Source organism: Lepidothrix coronata, unplaced genomic scaffold, assembly GCF_001604755.1.
Source record: "Lepidothrix coronata isolate B3197 unplaced genomic scaffold, Lepidothrix_coronata-1.0 Scaffold5, whole genome shotgun sequence".
In the NCBI taxonomy this organism is placed as follows: domain Eukaryota; kingdom Metazoa; phylum Chordata; class Aves; order Passeriformes; family Pipridae; genus Lepidothrix; species Lepidothrix coronata.
Window position 1 is genome coordinate 9,098,553 of NW_016690185.1, and position 15,474 is coordinate 9,114,026.

The window sequence follows — 15,474 nt, forward strand, 5'->3', positions numbered from 1 at the left end:
TATTGGCAAAAGGAGGACTGTATTATGTTTAGTCTAAACTCAGCTTGTCTTTTGAACTTTTTTTCTTGTCTGTACGGTTTGGGTTTTCAACTATGTGTGCACATTTAGTTCACTCTTCTGTATTGCACCATACTTGTGTTTAGGACCCTACTAAATAGACTCACAGTCCTGTCAGCCAAGAACTAGAGCATATTGTATGTCTCCTTTGAACACAGCATTTCAAGTTACAGCTTTTCACTGGATAGTATTTTTGAATCTCCAAACTTTACAGTCCATGCAATTAGGTGGACCTGGAAAATACAGTGTATTTCACAGGGGGAGAGAGAGGGGTGTCCTGTCTCCCAGGGAGGAAACTGTAGCGGAGAAAGTTGTCTGTTTTGCTATTTTGTGGTCATCTTTTGCCACAGTGGCATAGTGGTTGCTGTCATGCTCAGCTCTCAGTCACAATTTCCAAAGACAAAGCTTTGGAACAAAAAATGTTTAGCTAATACCAAACATCATAAACTCTTCAGAGAAACTGGTTTTATTGCATATTGTTATTTCTCCCATCCACACCCAGACTTAAACTTTTTCACATTCAACAGGTACAAAATCTCTCTCCCTACATCTATCTGGGCTACTTTATTTCCACACCTCCAAGGTCATACCGGTGCATGTCTAGTTAGTGTGAAATAATTGCTCTTAACTGTTTCCTACCTTGTGTACTGTTTCAGAAATAAGTAAGGGTTAAAATATCTGAAAACTTGTCTACTTTTTCCAGCTAGACCAAATAATTTACTAGAAGATTAAGTCTACCTATCAACCTTTCTTTTCTTTCTCCAGTCATAGGTTGCAAACAGCTTAGGTGGTTTGCCTGCGTGGGTGTGATACGTAGTTCTAGTTATCCTGGAGTAACCAAAATGGTACCTCCTATTAGCACAAAATAGTGTAGACTCACTCTTTGTTAATTGGGGGAGCTTCTTCAGGCAGCATTGTGCCATATTGGCAATTGTATGTAGATAATGGATAAAGAAAATATCCAGTATTTGTCACTTTTTTTGTCTTCATGTTGTTATTTTGTTTCTGATAGTTTAATATTGTGCCCTGCTAATGCTGTCTTTACCTATTTTTCCATCCTTCAGCATAGACTGCCTTGACTTTGATCATAGGAAGGTGGTGAAACAATGGTGAAAACACAAATGGTCAGAAAAAATTTCACTGTGGGTCTCCAGTCTCGGAGATGAAATATCTGAGATGATTGATGCTCTGTCCCAAAATGCTATTAGAGAAAAGCCAGCATCATCCTGATCTTTCTCTTTCTACCTCTGTCGTTCATGCCATGTGTACCATTCACATGTACTTAAATTGTGTATGTTTAGGTCCCTACATGTTTTCTCTGTTGTATCCCTAACCAGTGCACTTCTTGTGACTGCATCCCTGGCAGGTGGGGAGTGGGGTAAGGTGGCAGTACTGCCTGGATGTGTGTTCAGGGCTCTTGTGAGTCTCTTCTGACTGAAGGAGATAGTCCCTCCAGTAGCCTTTGGGAGACACTGCGGCAGCTCCACAGCACTAATCTTTCTGTAGACATGGGCCAGCAGAAGGATCAGGTGCAGCCTGATTCTCGACCCCTCCTTGTTTCTTGTGTACATTACAGTGGGGCAGGCCAGTCCTCGCCCTTGTTTTTACTATCTGCCTCTTGCTCCCTGGAAATAGCAAAGGTTGCAGCAAAGCCTGAATGCAAGTCAGAAGCCCTGTGCTGCCATTCCCTGTCCTTTCCGTCCTGATCTTCCAGAGCTGCCAGCTTGGACCACAGGAACAGTCCTCCCAGAAGGACAGCGTCTCTGGGCTCTTGGTTCTGGCTGCTGGTTTTACTGGGCCCAGCCTTGCGTTGTCTTCTCGCCTCTTCCCAACTTGTTCAGGCTGCAGCAACCTGCCAGAGGCAGCAGAACCTTCCTGAGGGGTTGGGGAGATCAGACTGGGCGAGCGGGGCAGCGCTGAATTGCCTCACCGTGCCCCATCCCCACTCCTGGAGCTGGGGCTGCATGCTGCCCTCACCTCCCCCAGGTATGTGGGTGTGGGTCCGGGTCTGGCTGTGGAAGGCGAGACCCATGGGGCTGGGGCTGGCTGGGCAGCTGGCATCATGCCTGATCCTTGGCTTCACTCCCCCACTGCTGTATTAAAATTGGAAATCTCTACCTTGTTCATGCTGCTGAGAGCTCCTGAGCGCCTTTTGGGTCCTGCAAGGGTTTTTGCAGAGTTCCTGAATTATTACTAAATCTGCTGTACTTGATGAAGTTCTGCTTGCCTTACAATGCAATTTTAAGGCCTAATAGGTATTTTTAATGTCTTCTCTTGTTCCTGTTTACAGCTCCTTTTTGCACATCCTGTAGATCGCTTTCAAAACATACTGAAAGACAAAAATCTTGAAAGTCAATTACTTGATTTTTTTTTTACTCTTTAGATGACAATCAAAACAAAACCAATGAAAAGAAAGAGAAGAAAATGGTTTCTCAGAAACCCCATGGTACCATAGAATACACTGTAAGTATTGGTTTGTGGTGTGTTCATATCTGCTTTTTGAAAGTGGAGCTGTTGAGGTCAAAAGGGAGGCAGTGGCACAAAACTGAAAGCACTTAGTAAATAATTTTGAAGTTTACACCTGTCTCAATAGGGATTGCTCCAAATGTTGTTGTATGGGGAGAGCTGGGCTGTCATCCTGAATCTGTTCAGCCCAGGTCCTCTGTATTTTCTTGCAGCTGCCAATTCTATTTTTACTTCTACATTATAGCTCTCTAGTAGAGCAATTGTTTTGTTATTCTGAAAAATACTTCCATTCCCACAGTGTTGCTAAGGTCATCAGGTGGTTGGCCTGTGCTTGGTCTCGAGATGGTGAGACCTCTTTGGCTATGCTGGAGCAGGACAGCAGCATGCTGCTGTGCCAGCTCAGAGGACTGGCTCTGCCCAGAAAGTCTGTGCGAGCTGTCAGGACCCTAAACAGGGACTGCACTCAACTCCCTATCATGCAGAGCTGCTGTGGAAGGTTAGTGTCCCAGCTGGGAACAACACAAATGCCTGATGTCTGGTGACTGCCGGAGGTGTAGTGAACTTTGCAGTGTTTGACCTTGCTCTCCTTCCCAGACCAGTTCTAAATACAGTAGTGCTGCTTTAAGGTTTTAACAGGAAAGGAGAGGGACATCTGTAACACCTCAGCACTTTATCTACTGTATAGTATGAGAGAATAGTTTTGTCTTTTTTTTTTTTATGCTGGTCTATCACTTAAGCTGTTAAATAGAGGGTGTATTGAGGTCATCAAGTCTATTCCCTGAAAACAGTCTGTTAGGTGGGTTTTGGTTCAGCTGGTGTGCTGAATGTTTTCACTATACCTTAAGCTTCAACTCTTTCTTCAGGCTGGAAATCAGGACACCATAAACAGCATAGCATTAAAGTTTAACGTCACCCCAAACAAGCTTGTGGAGCTCAATAAGCTTTTCACGCAGACCATTGTGCCAGGCCAGGTAAATCTTTTATTTATTTGGGGGTTTTTTTTAATACCTGAAGCATTATTATTTGCTGTGTATTTAAAAGCTTTTTAGCACTTAGATATATCTTTTAGATACTTGGATACAAGGATAAGGGGCAGTAATTTAAAGCCCTCCCTCAAAGTGAAACTTGGTAGATCATTACTTGGAGTGGGGGGGAAGGGAGAGCTTTGTAATTGCCATATCTGGCTTGTTATTTATGTGCTGTCACTAAAGCTTAAAGATGACTTTGAAGCTCAATAAGGTAATGCAGTTGTTGCAAGGGAGTTGAATTCTTGGCAAGTCTAAATAAATGCAATATATAATGCATTAAAGAATTACAAAGTTAGATACAGAAATTGAAATGGCTTCTTGCCATTATGTTGGGAATGAGTCAGTCTCCTGTAAAATAAGAAATAAATGGAGAGAGAATGTTTTTAGGAGAGTCAAGTATCGGAAAGGCAAATATGGAGACTAACACCTGGTTCATGAAGAGCAGATCTCTACTGCTTCACAGACATGAAGAGATTCAAGTGTCCTGATTTGCATATAGGGAAACTGAGGCACGGATAGATGGCTTGACTTACCTAAGAATACCCAGCAGACAAAAGCTGGGATAAGGAAAATAGTTTCATTTTTCTGAACATTTTTAGTTTAAAACTAAACTGTGAACATTTTTTTAAATTTAGAAATATCTTTCTTTGCTCTGAGACTTGGAACAAATGACTCACTTTTTATTTTGGGTGGAGGTCCAAAGGTGTACTGCAATTCTAGTACTCCTGTACTAAAAGTCTGTAATGTTCACTGTGAGGGAATGTGGAAATTCAAACAAAGCATTGCATTTTTATATACGCTTATATTAGCATTGTACATCTGGGATTTTTTTCTTACAGTTGTAGTATATGCTAAAATGCTGCTTCATATAAAGAGTATTTTCTTAGATTTGGAGATGCAAATATGTTTTTGGAAACAGACAACCCGTAGTGAAGTGTTACAAACTTCTAGCACTAAAAATCCCTCTTTTTCAGCAATGGCCTTCACTTTAGAGCAGAATTTGTTTTTACAAGTTAAGGGCTATTAATAGTAATTTTGCGGTTACTTGTTTTCTAGTTGGTGGTAGTTGCAAGGCAACCTGGGATTGCAAATCTTAGAGGGGGAAAAACGATTCTCAATCTGTGGAATGTGTTTTATTCTCTTGCCTGTGCTGCAAAACAAAAGGTAGAGCTAGATCCTGCAATTAGACCTGCATGTGCCCCACTATCATCACCTATGAAGGGCTTTAGAATAAGTAGTTGTTAAGGAGTGCATTGCAGTCATGAGTGATCAATATTGTGGTGTCTTTCTAGAAGAATGTAGTATTTATATTGAATAACCTTTTACAGCTTGTGCCTTACTGTTCTGAAATGTGTTTGTATTTAGATTCTCTTTGTGCCAGAGACAAGCGCTGCAAGACTGTCCTCTTTTAGTCCTGGTGCTCCTGTTTCTCCTTCATCATCAGATGCTGAATATGACAAACTCCCTGTAAGTCAAACATGGGTTCACTGGTCTTAAACTCTCAAAATATTTTCTGATTCTGAAGTTGAGATTCAAGGCTGTGTAAATAGCAGTTTTTTGAGGTTACAGGCCTTGTGTGTAGTGTATTGTGTAAAATTAATTTGCTGTACTATGAAATTTACCATATCTTAAATAAAATTCCAAAGTAAGGAAATTCTGTCTGAGCTTAGGAACCCATTACAAGTTCAGCTGGGCCTGGAGTCTATCAAAACAACTGAAAATAGTCCAGTGTGTAATTTTTAAAGAATAGAAAGTCAAATATGAAAAATTTAGTGTTTCACACTGGAGATTTTTATGCTGCTCTGTGGTCCAGAGTCTTGAATCCTGCATTGGGATCCTTGAACAGAGAGGCTGTTAGTTTAGTCTGAGCAGTCAGTATCTTTCTAGTTAAACATATTATGGTGGTACCCATATATAGACTTGTCTTTAGACAAGACTGCAGGATTTAATCTTTGTGAAAGGCCTTGGCACAGCTGATCTTTCATTTTCTTTAGAAGGATGATTGGCTATGATGATTTTTAGACAGTACTTTTAGGCAGTTTAGCTGCCTTTAACATCTTTAATATTAGCTGATGTAAAAGTAATTAGTTATTTCAAATCCATAACTAATGAAAAGGAAAGTGGAGAGAAGCTTAGAGTGAATAACTGTGTTTAACCTTAGCCTTATGCCTCTGTGCCACCTGCACGGGGAATCACACTAGTGCTCTATGAGCAGAGGTCTTCAGTGTAGATGATGTGGCAGGGCAGGCCCTCTCTTAATGAGAGTGCATCACTGAATTTTGGTGAGCTGACTTACCTTATTATTTTTTAATTTCTTACCTGTTGTTTGTATGGAGGTTTTTTTCCATACAGGATGCTGTGGGAAGTGAACATACATACATACATAACCGTTGCTTTTCTTCCTTAAGCAAAAGGAAAATAGTTGTTTGAACCTGGCCTTTTAGTTTTTCAAAATCTAAAAGTATAGTATTCTGATCCTGTTGCTCTGCACTGAACTTTTTCTTTTCTAAGGATGCTGATTTGGCAAGAAAGGCTTTCAAACCAGTTGAAAGAGTCTTGTCCTCTACTTCAGAAGAGGATGAGCCTGTGGTTGTCAAATTTTTAAAAATGAATTGTCGTTACTTCACAGATGGTAAGGTAGGTGAAACCTGATTTTTGGGCATTGTTTGAGATTCTTTAAAAGCGAAATCTCTTTGGATAAGTAAGAGATGAATAGTGGGGGAGTCAAATGTGCTCCATGTTTTTAAAGAATGTAAATGTTATGTTGGCTTTATCTGTTACTGCTGTGCTTATTGATACTGTGATAATATACTGTATAATTTTGTTCTTTCAGTTGTTTAATTTGTTATGCTAATAGCTTTATGAAAGAATAGCTCTTCTACCCGTCATTATTCCATTACTATGTCTTACCAATTATCTGTGTAAGAGTGCATTGCTGTAGAGTGCATACAGAGAGAAAACTGCACTTCAGATTTATGACATGTCAGGATTAGTTGTCCAAGTTCCATTAAATTGTGCAACAGCTTTATAAAATGAGTACATGCCAATCTATTTCATTTATGACTTCAAGATAAATTTTAACTATTTCCCAGAGCAGTGTTTCCAAATATGTCCATGTTGCTTCTGCACTTTCTAATTAGTGTTGTGCAAGCCCTAATAAAAAGATAAATAGTGCTTTATACAACCTTTTCTTTCTGTTTTTTGTAAGGATTCTTGTAATACATGTGTACCCACCACGACTGCAAACCCTAAATTACAGCAGCTGTTTTAGAAGCAAAGGCACAAAGCTTGGGTAGTATTTTAACCTGCTTTGCTTCTCAAGGTTGCAAGACACTGTCTTCTTGAACCGCCTACTTTGATATATCTACTCTTGTTGACTCTGGTTTCAGTTAGATATCTGCATGTTTGGGTTTTCAAATTCTCTGGAATTTATAACACTGGATATGCTAATCATTGTCATTTCAACGTATTTTTTCCCTTAGTCCTGACTAAGATGGATGTGTTTACACCTACAGTTTCTGGCTTCAGTGGATGTAGACTGTATTTAACCACTCTGCAATTTTGCAGTCTGCTATTTTGTAGAAAGTAATAGAGAACTACCTGGTGTCTTGCATGTAAATTAGGGCAATACTGTCACTTTGTATGTGATGCTTGTTAGGTGCAGAGGATACAGATTGCCAGTTTTATGGCTGCAGGACTGAAAAAGTAATTTGCAGTCAGAACAATTTAAAATGAGATGGCTTCTTTGCCAGCATAGCTAAAATCCCTTGTTGCCTTGCTTCCTGCAGTGGGAAGCACAGCCTATTGATGTATTGCTTTTCTGGCTATACTAGAGTTACATTACATGTCTCTGCATTTGGCTTCGATTCTTTGACCCAAACACAAACCAGGCTTGTGAACTGGGTCATACAGGGAAAGCAAATGTGAAATACATATGGACTTTGCTTGCTTAACAGAGAAGCAGGCATTCAGGTACTCACTTGCTAGTGCCAAGCCATCAGCTTGATATCTTATTCGTTAAAAAAAACAAACCAACAAACCAAGCTTGTGGTCTTTTACCTGCCTATTTGCAAGACTTCCTTGGCTTGCCTTGCAGATGACCTTGAATAGTTAATAATACCTGCAGTGTGAGTCACTCCAGTTGATCTGTGGCTCCTATTTGTCAGTTGTCATGATTTACACACAGCTTCTGAGTTGGTCTGGTGAATTTTGTAACTCCTCTGAAGGAGAGGGTACAGGAGAGAGACATTGGAAATCTCCTTTGTAAATCTTGAAAAATGGTCAGTTGCCACGAGTTGATGTTGAGTAATGGCTGATGCAGCCTCTTTCAAATTCATGGGTAGAGCATGTTTTGAAGAATTAAATATGTCCCCTACAGCTGTGCAAAATATGCTTGGATTGGTAGTAGAAGCTGCTTCTATTTTGGGGAGAAGATCTCTCATATCAGATCCCTATATAGAGAAGCTTTTTGCATGTACCTCTGGGAGACTAGATCAAGGAGACCTATAGTGTAGCTTAGCATAGTAGCCTGGACATTTCCATGAGTAAGACTGCATTCAGGTGTGCTGGTTGCATGTAAATTTATGTATCAAATGAAGATGGCTGCATTTAGAATAAAAAAACTACATCCTTTTTTAAAAAAATAAATCCACTAATCTATTTTGTTAGAGATTAACAGTCACATTTTTATCTTGTAGTAGTCAGCACTGAAAGTTGAATAATTCAGATGTTCTTCCTTACCTGCAAAGAACTTGGTTGTTACTAAGACACTTTTTTCTTTGTTCTTCTTACAATGTCTGACTTGATGCAATTGGAACACAGAATGTTTTGTTAGCAAAGATTGCATGACACAGTATAAAGAGGCAGGAAAGAGGTTTTGCTTTTTAGGATAATAGCCTAAAATCCAATAATAAATGATAAGTGCATTATATGTGATGTGCTAACTCTCTCTTCTCCTATTTTAGGGTGTAGTTGGAGGAGTCATGATAGTAACTCCAAACAATATCATGTTTGACCCACATAAATCTGATCCTCTGGTAATTGAGAATGGCTGTGAAGAATATGGGCTCATCTGCCCCATGGAGGAGGTTGTCTCAATAGCTCTCTACAATGACATCTCTCACATGAAGATTAAAGATGCATTGCCATCGTAAGGAGTGTTCTTTCCTGAACTTATATTTGTAGATTTTCAGTAAGGGTCATGGAAAAGGGGCAGGAGAGGGGGGAATGGAGGGGAAGAGTTTTAATGCAGCAGAGTAAAAAAGGGGAGGAAAGTGCCAGCAAAGGAATGATTCACTTGTGTTGTTCTTCCACTGTCTTTTTAGAACACTAAAGTGGCATTAAAGGCAAATCGGTCATGCGTATGAGAACCGAAGTGCAAAGGAGACCAGTACAAACCAGTAATTAATAAAAGCATTGGTGTGGCTGGGCCCTTGCACTGACCTGTCTCTAGGGCTATTTCAGTGGAAGCAAATAGGGTTAGATTTGGACCAATACTGTGTCACCAGGACTGTTCTGAGAGGAGTATTTAAAACTTTTAAAGATAACAGGACCTTAACTGCCATCTTCAGGACTTACAGAAATACCAGTCTATGGAATACTTCTATTTCAAACCAGAAATGCATCGATAGTTATAATCTATAATGCATAATAGACTTTCTGGGTGAGCTACTTTCTTTTATGCATAGACTAGGCAGTGCTTATGTATTTGTTCTAAGCAAGGTTTTGTTCTTACAGGCAATACCTGTTTGATCAGTGGAATTCATCATCTTCCCTCCATTTTCTCATTTCAAGAAAAACTTTCCAGATACTTGTTATGCTCATTACTAGAGTGTTTAGTAACTTCTTAGTAACCTTTAAGTGATGAGGGTCTTGTATTCTCATTCACCTCAGACTTTTTTGCAGTAATGAAGAGCTCAAGTTTTATGATGATAGATTTTTTTTCAGAATTTTCCATTCTGAAATGTTTTATGATTGTCCTGCTTTAAAAAGAAACGTTTGAGGAAGCTGCATTGAAACAGTATGTTTGAGTAATGGAGACAAATAAAAGGAAAAAAACACCAACTCTGTTGCCTGTTACTGTTTTACAGTAAATATGTTCAAACAGGACATGACTTATCTCCAGTTTGCTTTTTCTCAAAAATACGTTTGTACCGACTAGGGAAGCATGGATGGTTGTAGAGGTTGACACATTGTCAGGTTTGGGAAATTACAGTATTAATATGATTTGAATGAAATTGCAGCAGCTAAATACATGTCCTGTGATTTTCTGTTACTGAACTTCTCTTGACTTGCACATTGTTATTACATGTGTACCATTTTTTCACCCATGTGACATATTCTGCCAAGTGGTTTACTCATTTTATTTTGGTATTATCCTTTCAGCATTTTTCTCCATTTTCTTTAAAGTCACTTATTTCCAAAATTTTGTGTTTATTTTGGAGAAAATAATTTTTCGTTGAGTGTCACAGTTTAAGTTTGTATATTATTTAGTTTTTCCTTTCAGTTTTTTTTTTTCTGTTTCCGTTTTGCTTTTAACATCCTATGTACATCCATCATTTCCCCTGACAGTGACATACCAAAGGATCTTTGTCCTCTGTACAGGCCAGGAGAATGGGAAGACCTATCCTCTGAGAAAGATATCAATCCTTTCAGCAAATTCAAATCCCTTAGCAAGGAAAAGAGGCAACAGAATGGGGACCCATCCGTTCCTCTGGGCTCCAAACAGATAAAGCCTTCAGATAAGGAAAAGTCTGCTGATTTTGAAGTTCTTCAGTCATCTGAGAGTACAGGCTCAATCAAATCAAATTCTGTGGAGTTTCCCAACAACATCACTGCCACTGAACATTTGGAAAAGTTTACTGTGGATCCATGTGCCAAGGACCCTTCTGGGGAAAAAAATGCTTCAGATATCAAAACCAAAGAAAAATTGCGTTTAGGAGAAGGAGAGGATGACTTCATTGAACTGGAAAAGACATCATCTCATATGGATAGAGGGTTGGACAGGAAAATCTCAGTAATGGAAGGCTTGCTGGCAGACCCCCGGGACTTGGGGAGAACTAAGCAGCAGGTAACCAAACCTACTACAGAAGTCCAGGAGCACTTGACAGTTGATTCCTTGGAAAAAAAGGACAGTGTTGAACCTAAAGCTGACTTAGACTTAGAGCTGTGTGAAAAGCAAGATGTTATTCCAGAAGTAAACAAATGTGTCAGTTCCCCGACAGGTAAGGTGGAGAATGCGTTGGACACTAAGAAAGAGCTAGAGAAAGATAAACTTATTGAATTTTACCTCAATAAAGATGGGAATGGGTCTCAGTCATCTGAAGACTTACACAAGGCTGAAATCCAGAAAGGTGAAAACAATAAAGCAATTGGCATAGACCTTACACTTAGCTGTTCAAAGTCCCAAGCTAATGAAGTCCATACAGTTAAAAGTATGGAGCTTGATTCCTGCTGTGTTGAAAGGAAAGCACCTTCATTAGAAATCAGCTCAGCAGCAGCAGAGGAAAAGAACCTGAAAGAGTCTGTGGACTCTTCCTTAGTACCAGCTATAGACAAGACCTGTCAAGAAACACAGTTAGACAATCAATCAGAAATCAGACTGTGGCTGCTGCAGAAAATTCAAGTGCCAATTGAAGGTAGGTCTCTGGTTATCCTTATTTCCTCTGAGACTTGGACAGCATTACGATGGTAACCTTTGAATTGATTGCATTCTGCTCTAAATTTCCTCTTTCCCTGGTCTCTTTTTTACTCTTGTATATTTCATTTTTATATTATCTGCTATCTTCAAATTCTCTAAGCTTCTAGTTTGATAAGTAGCTTGTGTGCTCTTCCCATAACCAGTGATCACAGTTTATATATCTTTACCTCTGTTTGCTGGGTTTAAGAAGGACAGTGAAATGTCATCCAGTTTCACTATTGACAAGGACACTTCATGGTCTGTGAATTGTCACTCTATATTGCATTTGTTGCCTTATGGAAGACTGTCAGTGTATTTCTGAGAGTATCCAAAGTAGTAGTGCATTGCTCTAAGGCAGGTTACCAAAGTATTCTTGATACTATTTGTGTATGTCAGGTGTCTTTCATGCTATGGAAACCTTTAAAGAAGTGATAAATAGGAATATATGTAGAGTCCTACTGACTGATCTTTTTTCCTGATTGTTACTGTGTTATCACAAAATTCAGGCTACTACTGGAAAGCATATAACAAAAAGAAATCTTAGTTCAGATAGTATGCACACAATAATAGTATGCATACTACCATTTCTACCCAGTGCCTCCAAGCACTAGCGTGTCCTGGAGCATTGATGCTCCTCTCTTGGTAATTTAATGAACCTGTGGACATACCCTTGATCCATATCAGGTGGGGGGGATGATTAGAGTGGAAGTCTTTATTTTAAAAACAGTAGTTCTTAAAATGATTTTCCCTTTCTTTCGGAAGGGTTTTTATCTTGCTAGTTATATTTGGCTGTATGCGTATTCCTAAAATGAAGAAGGCAACTTCAGTGTGATTAAGGCTAGAGTTTATTAAGCAGGGGTTTTTCACACTAGCAATTTGAGGAGCTTAAACTGCTCTTAGGCTTGGCCCTGACTTGTGCAGATAAAAGGTGCTTATATGGCTGTCTGACCATCAGAATTGAGAAACCGATTAGGCTTCTTGTGTGCGTGCATAAAGGATTACCCCTCAGCTGGATGGGTTTCCAGAACCCAGTCAAACACTGTCCCCTTTACTTGCCTGCTTCATGTTGCAGGCAGCACCCAGCCTGGTCATCTTACCTATTTGCTTTACAGGGTTATTCTGTACATAGCTTTACAGCTGGGGGGGGTACAGTTTAGGATGAATGTGGATTATTAAATCAATTGTGCTATTGAAGTCAGGTGTAATTCTGTGGATGATGCCTCTGAGTATTGCTTTGCACAAGATTATTAATCTTTATCATAGTGTTTAATCAGCCACAGTTTTTGTACTTTTCCTGTAAGCAGCCTGTTTCTTTTGTGTCTCATTCAGATATGCTTCCTTCAAAAGAGGAGAAGAGCAAGACTCCTCCAATGTTTCTGTGCATTAAAGTAGGCAAGCCCATGAGAAAGTCCTTTGTGTCTCAAAACACCACCGTGTCTCAGCAGTACAGTAAGAAGATAAAGCAACCAGAGTACTGGTTTGCTGTTCCTCGGGAAAGGTAAGCTGCAGTCCTCTTAGCACAAAAACACGATTGTCTGTTACTTTTTAAAGTTGTCTGTTGCTTTCTCGAGTTGAATCTGATCTTCCCTATGTGGTCCAAGGTGTGAAATGCAGCAGGGATGCTGAGATTAGGAGAGGGGTGCCCTCATTTCATTGCATGCCAGAAAGAAAGCAATGTTTGTTGCTGGTCTAACATGGCTCCCAGTGGGAAGGAAGAAAGGTTCAGGTGCCACTTGAAGATGGAAAGAGGAATGTATGTGCAGCTAACATGTGATAAAAGAACTGAAGGATGGTCTGGGTTTCCCCTGTAGTCTAGAAAGTGAGGGAAAGGAGTAAAGGGGAGCAGTGCCTGGAGAGTCAAGGAATCCACTAAGGTGTCAGTGCTAAAAAACCCCAGGTATTTCACATGAGCAAAGGGCATCATGTTGGAAAAGGGAGACACTCCTAACTAAACAAGTGTGATTATTTCTGCCTTCAGGCCCATAAAAAATAGTCCCTTTGCAATAAAATTGAAGAACATAAATGTTTCTGTGTACTTATGTAGTACTATAGCAAAAAGTAAGACAACAAACTAGAGAGGTGAAGGTCTGTGATTTTCCACATAAATCACCCAAGAATTTTCACTGTCTGTGAGGAATCAGATCCCTNTTGCTAGAAGGCAGCTAGAGGAATTCTCTGGTCTGTTGATGAACCAAAATCAGTGATTTTGATGAATTAGATACCAGGAAGGAGGAAGCTGAACTTGTGATCCATCTCAGAGCTGTTTATTTAAGATGCAGTCAATCTTTTTTTTAAATAATTTTTATTTAATAATTTTAATTTCAAATATGTAGCATGTATGTTGATTTAAGTGTTTATTTTTAGTGGTTTAGAAATGAGTGTTTTGATTGCCTGTAGGGAAGTTGCTGACCTGGAACTCTCCCTGGAGGAGAGGGAGAGGTTTAATCCAGCTGGAATGTGCCATTGGGAGTGTAGCTGGATAGATTTTGGCTTGCTTGCTATCTGCTGATCTCAGTCCTTGGCTCCTCAGGGATTGCAAAAGGGCGGGTTCAGAAAATTCTAGGTGGAAGTGTGAGTAAATACTTCAAGGAATGGAGTGATGGTGTAATATAACACAAGGTCAGTTACTGCATTGGGGATAGTGTATCTAACATTGAATAAAGCTGCTGAGCTGAACTTGAGGTCATCTCTAATCTTTGCTCTGTGCAACAGGTAAATCTATCCAGCTTCTTACCACAGACTTGGAAAATGGCATTTCTACTTGTCTTTTTGTGAGCACAAACTTTCTGAAGAGTGAGCAGACCTATTCCATATATAAACTGAGATGCTGACAACTGGTTTGTACTTCAGTTTTTATAATGAGAAAAAAGTAATTTCTGCGGTGAGCTGCTGCAGCAGTACTTGGCTGTGTTGGCTGACAGACCAAATCTTTGATATCAGGGCAGCTGTTCAGATCTTGATCAAAATTAGAGGTGAATGATTGGTTATAAGATTGGGTCATTTTGGTGCTATTCATGCATGCCTGTTTTAACATGACAGAATTCCATAAAGGATCATGTAGAACTTGGAGCAGAAATTAAATGTGAGCCCCACTCCTTTGTATTAATGCAAGACGTCTTTGCCTCTTGAACAAGACAGTGTTTTCTCCCAGCTCTTGGATGCCTTCCCAAAGCAAAATGCAATGCTTCCTACCTGCTGAGAATATTCTTGCATCAGTACTGCATAGTATATAATTATAAGTGTTGCATCTTGACAGTGCCGTGGATAGTAGGTCATGTGGGATAGCTTTGCAATGTATTTTAGAAAAAATATATGAGATAATTTACTACATTTAAAACTATTTGGAATGCAGTTTATATTCATGTATGAAAATACCAAAGATATCACTCTCATCTTGTTGGCCACAAAGCAGTGTAAGTGATAGTAACAAAAAAAACAAACAAACAAAAAAACCCCTCAAAAACCAAAACTGAAACACCAAAACAAACTAACAGTCCAAACCTGGAGAGAGATTGTGAAGAAACTGGTCTGCATGTCTGTAATCACAGCGTAAGTTAAAGCTTCCTCTGATTTTCTTTTAATTACATTTTTTCCATGGTCTCTTAGTGTTTGCTGTTAAAACAGCGTCTGTCATCAGTTGTGAAAATGGCTCCATTTTCAGCCTGGACCCCATAGCCCACTCCTCCCAGCAGAGCTGCTCTTCCATATGCAGGCTGCTTTCCTGGCCTTGGAGGCTGCAGGAAAGTGGCACTAGAGGGAAAAATGTACTTACCATTTAATTTACTTTTTTTTTTTAATGGAAGCCTCTGGAAACATTATTAATACAGAGAGAAGACTTCAAGGCTGATATTCTTTATGAAGGCTGTCACTAAATCTTAAGTCTCATTTGCCTTTTGTGACTGTTGTAGGTGTTCTCTCTTCCTGCATGGCTTCCAGGGGGCCAAGTGTGTCCCGGCACACATCCCCCTGTGACCTGCACAGTGTGGCTGAGTTAATCAGTCACTACAGGACTCCTCTGTGCTGCCTGTTTGATCACAGGAGTGCTCACCTTAGCACGTAAAGGGGGTAGTAGGTGTCTTGAGTTCCCTTATATACAGATTACTCAGGCTAGGGCAGCTTCATGACAGGTTCAGCTGAGCAGAGAGAAACCCATGCTTTTGGACACGAACACAGAAGCTGATTCTTTTGCTGGGAAGTCTTGCAATGGGTATAGCTTACAGTATTAGGGGGTAAGTCTATGTGTGC

General features: G+C 39.8%; 1 protein-coding gene across 1 annotated transcript in view; it reads left to right on the forward strand.

Moving 5' to 3' along the window:
• NCOA7 (nuclear receptor coactivator 7) overlaps window positions 1-15,474 on the forward strand; it is a 92,004-nt gene that overhangs the window by 62,324 nt on the left and 14,206 nt on the right. Inside the window, exons 5-11 of the mRNA XM_017827435.1 lie at window positions 2,441-2,520; window positions 3,387-3,494; window positions 4,917-5,018; window positions 6,063-6,188; window positions 8,516-8,700; window positions 10,122-11,188; window positions 12,559-12,727. Coding sequence (XP_017682924.1) covers window positions 2,441-2,520; window positions 3,387-3,494; window positions 4,917-5,018; window positions 6,063-6,188; window positions 8,516-8,700; window positions 10,122-11,188; window positions 12,559-12,727 — 1,837 coding nt within the window. The remainder of the gene's footprint in view (window positions 1-2,440; window positions 2,521-3,386; window positions 3,495-4,916; window positions 5,019-6,062; window positions 6,189-8,515; window positions 8,701-10,121; window positions 11,189-12,558; window positions 12,728-15,474) is intronic.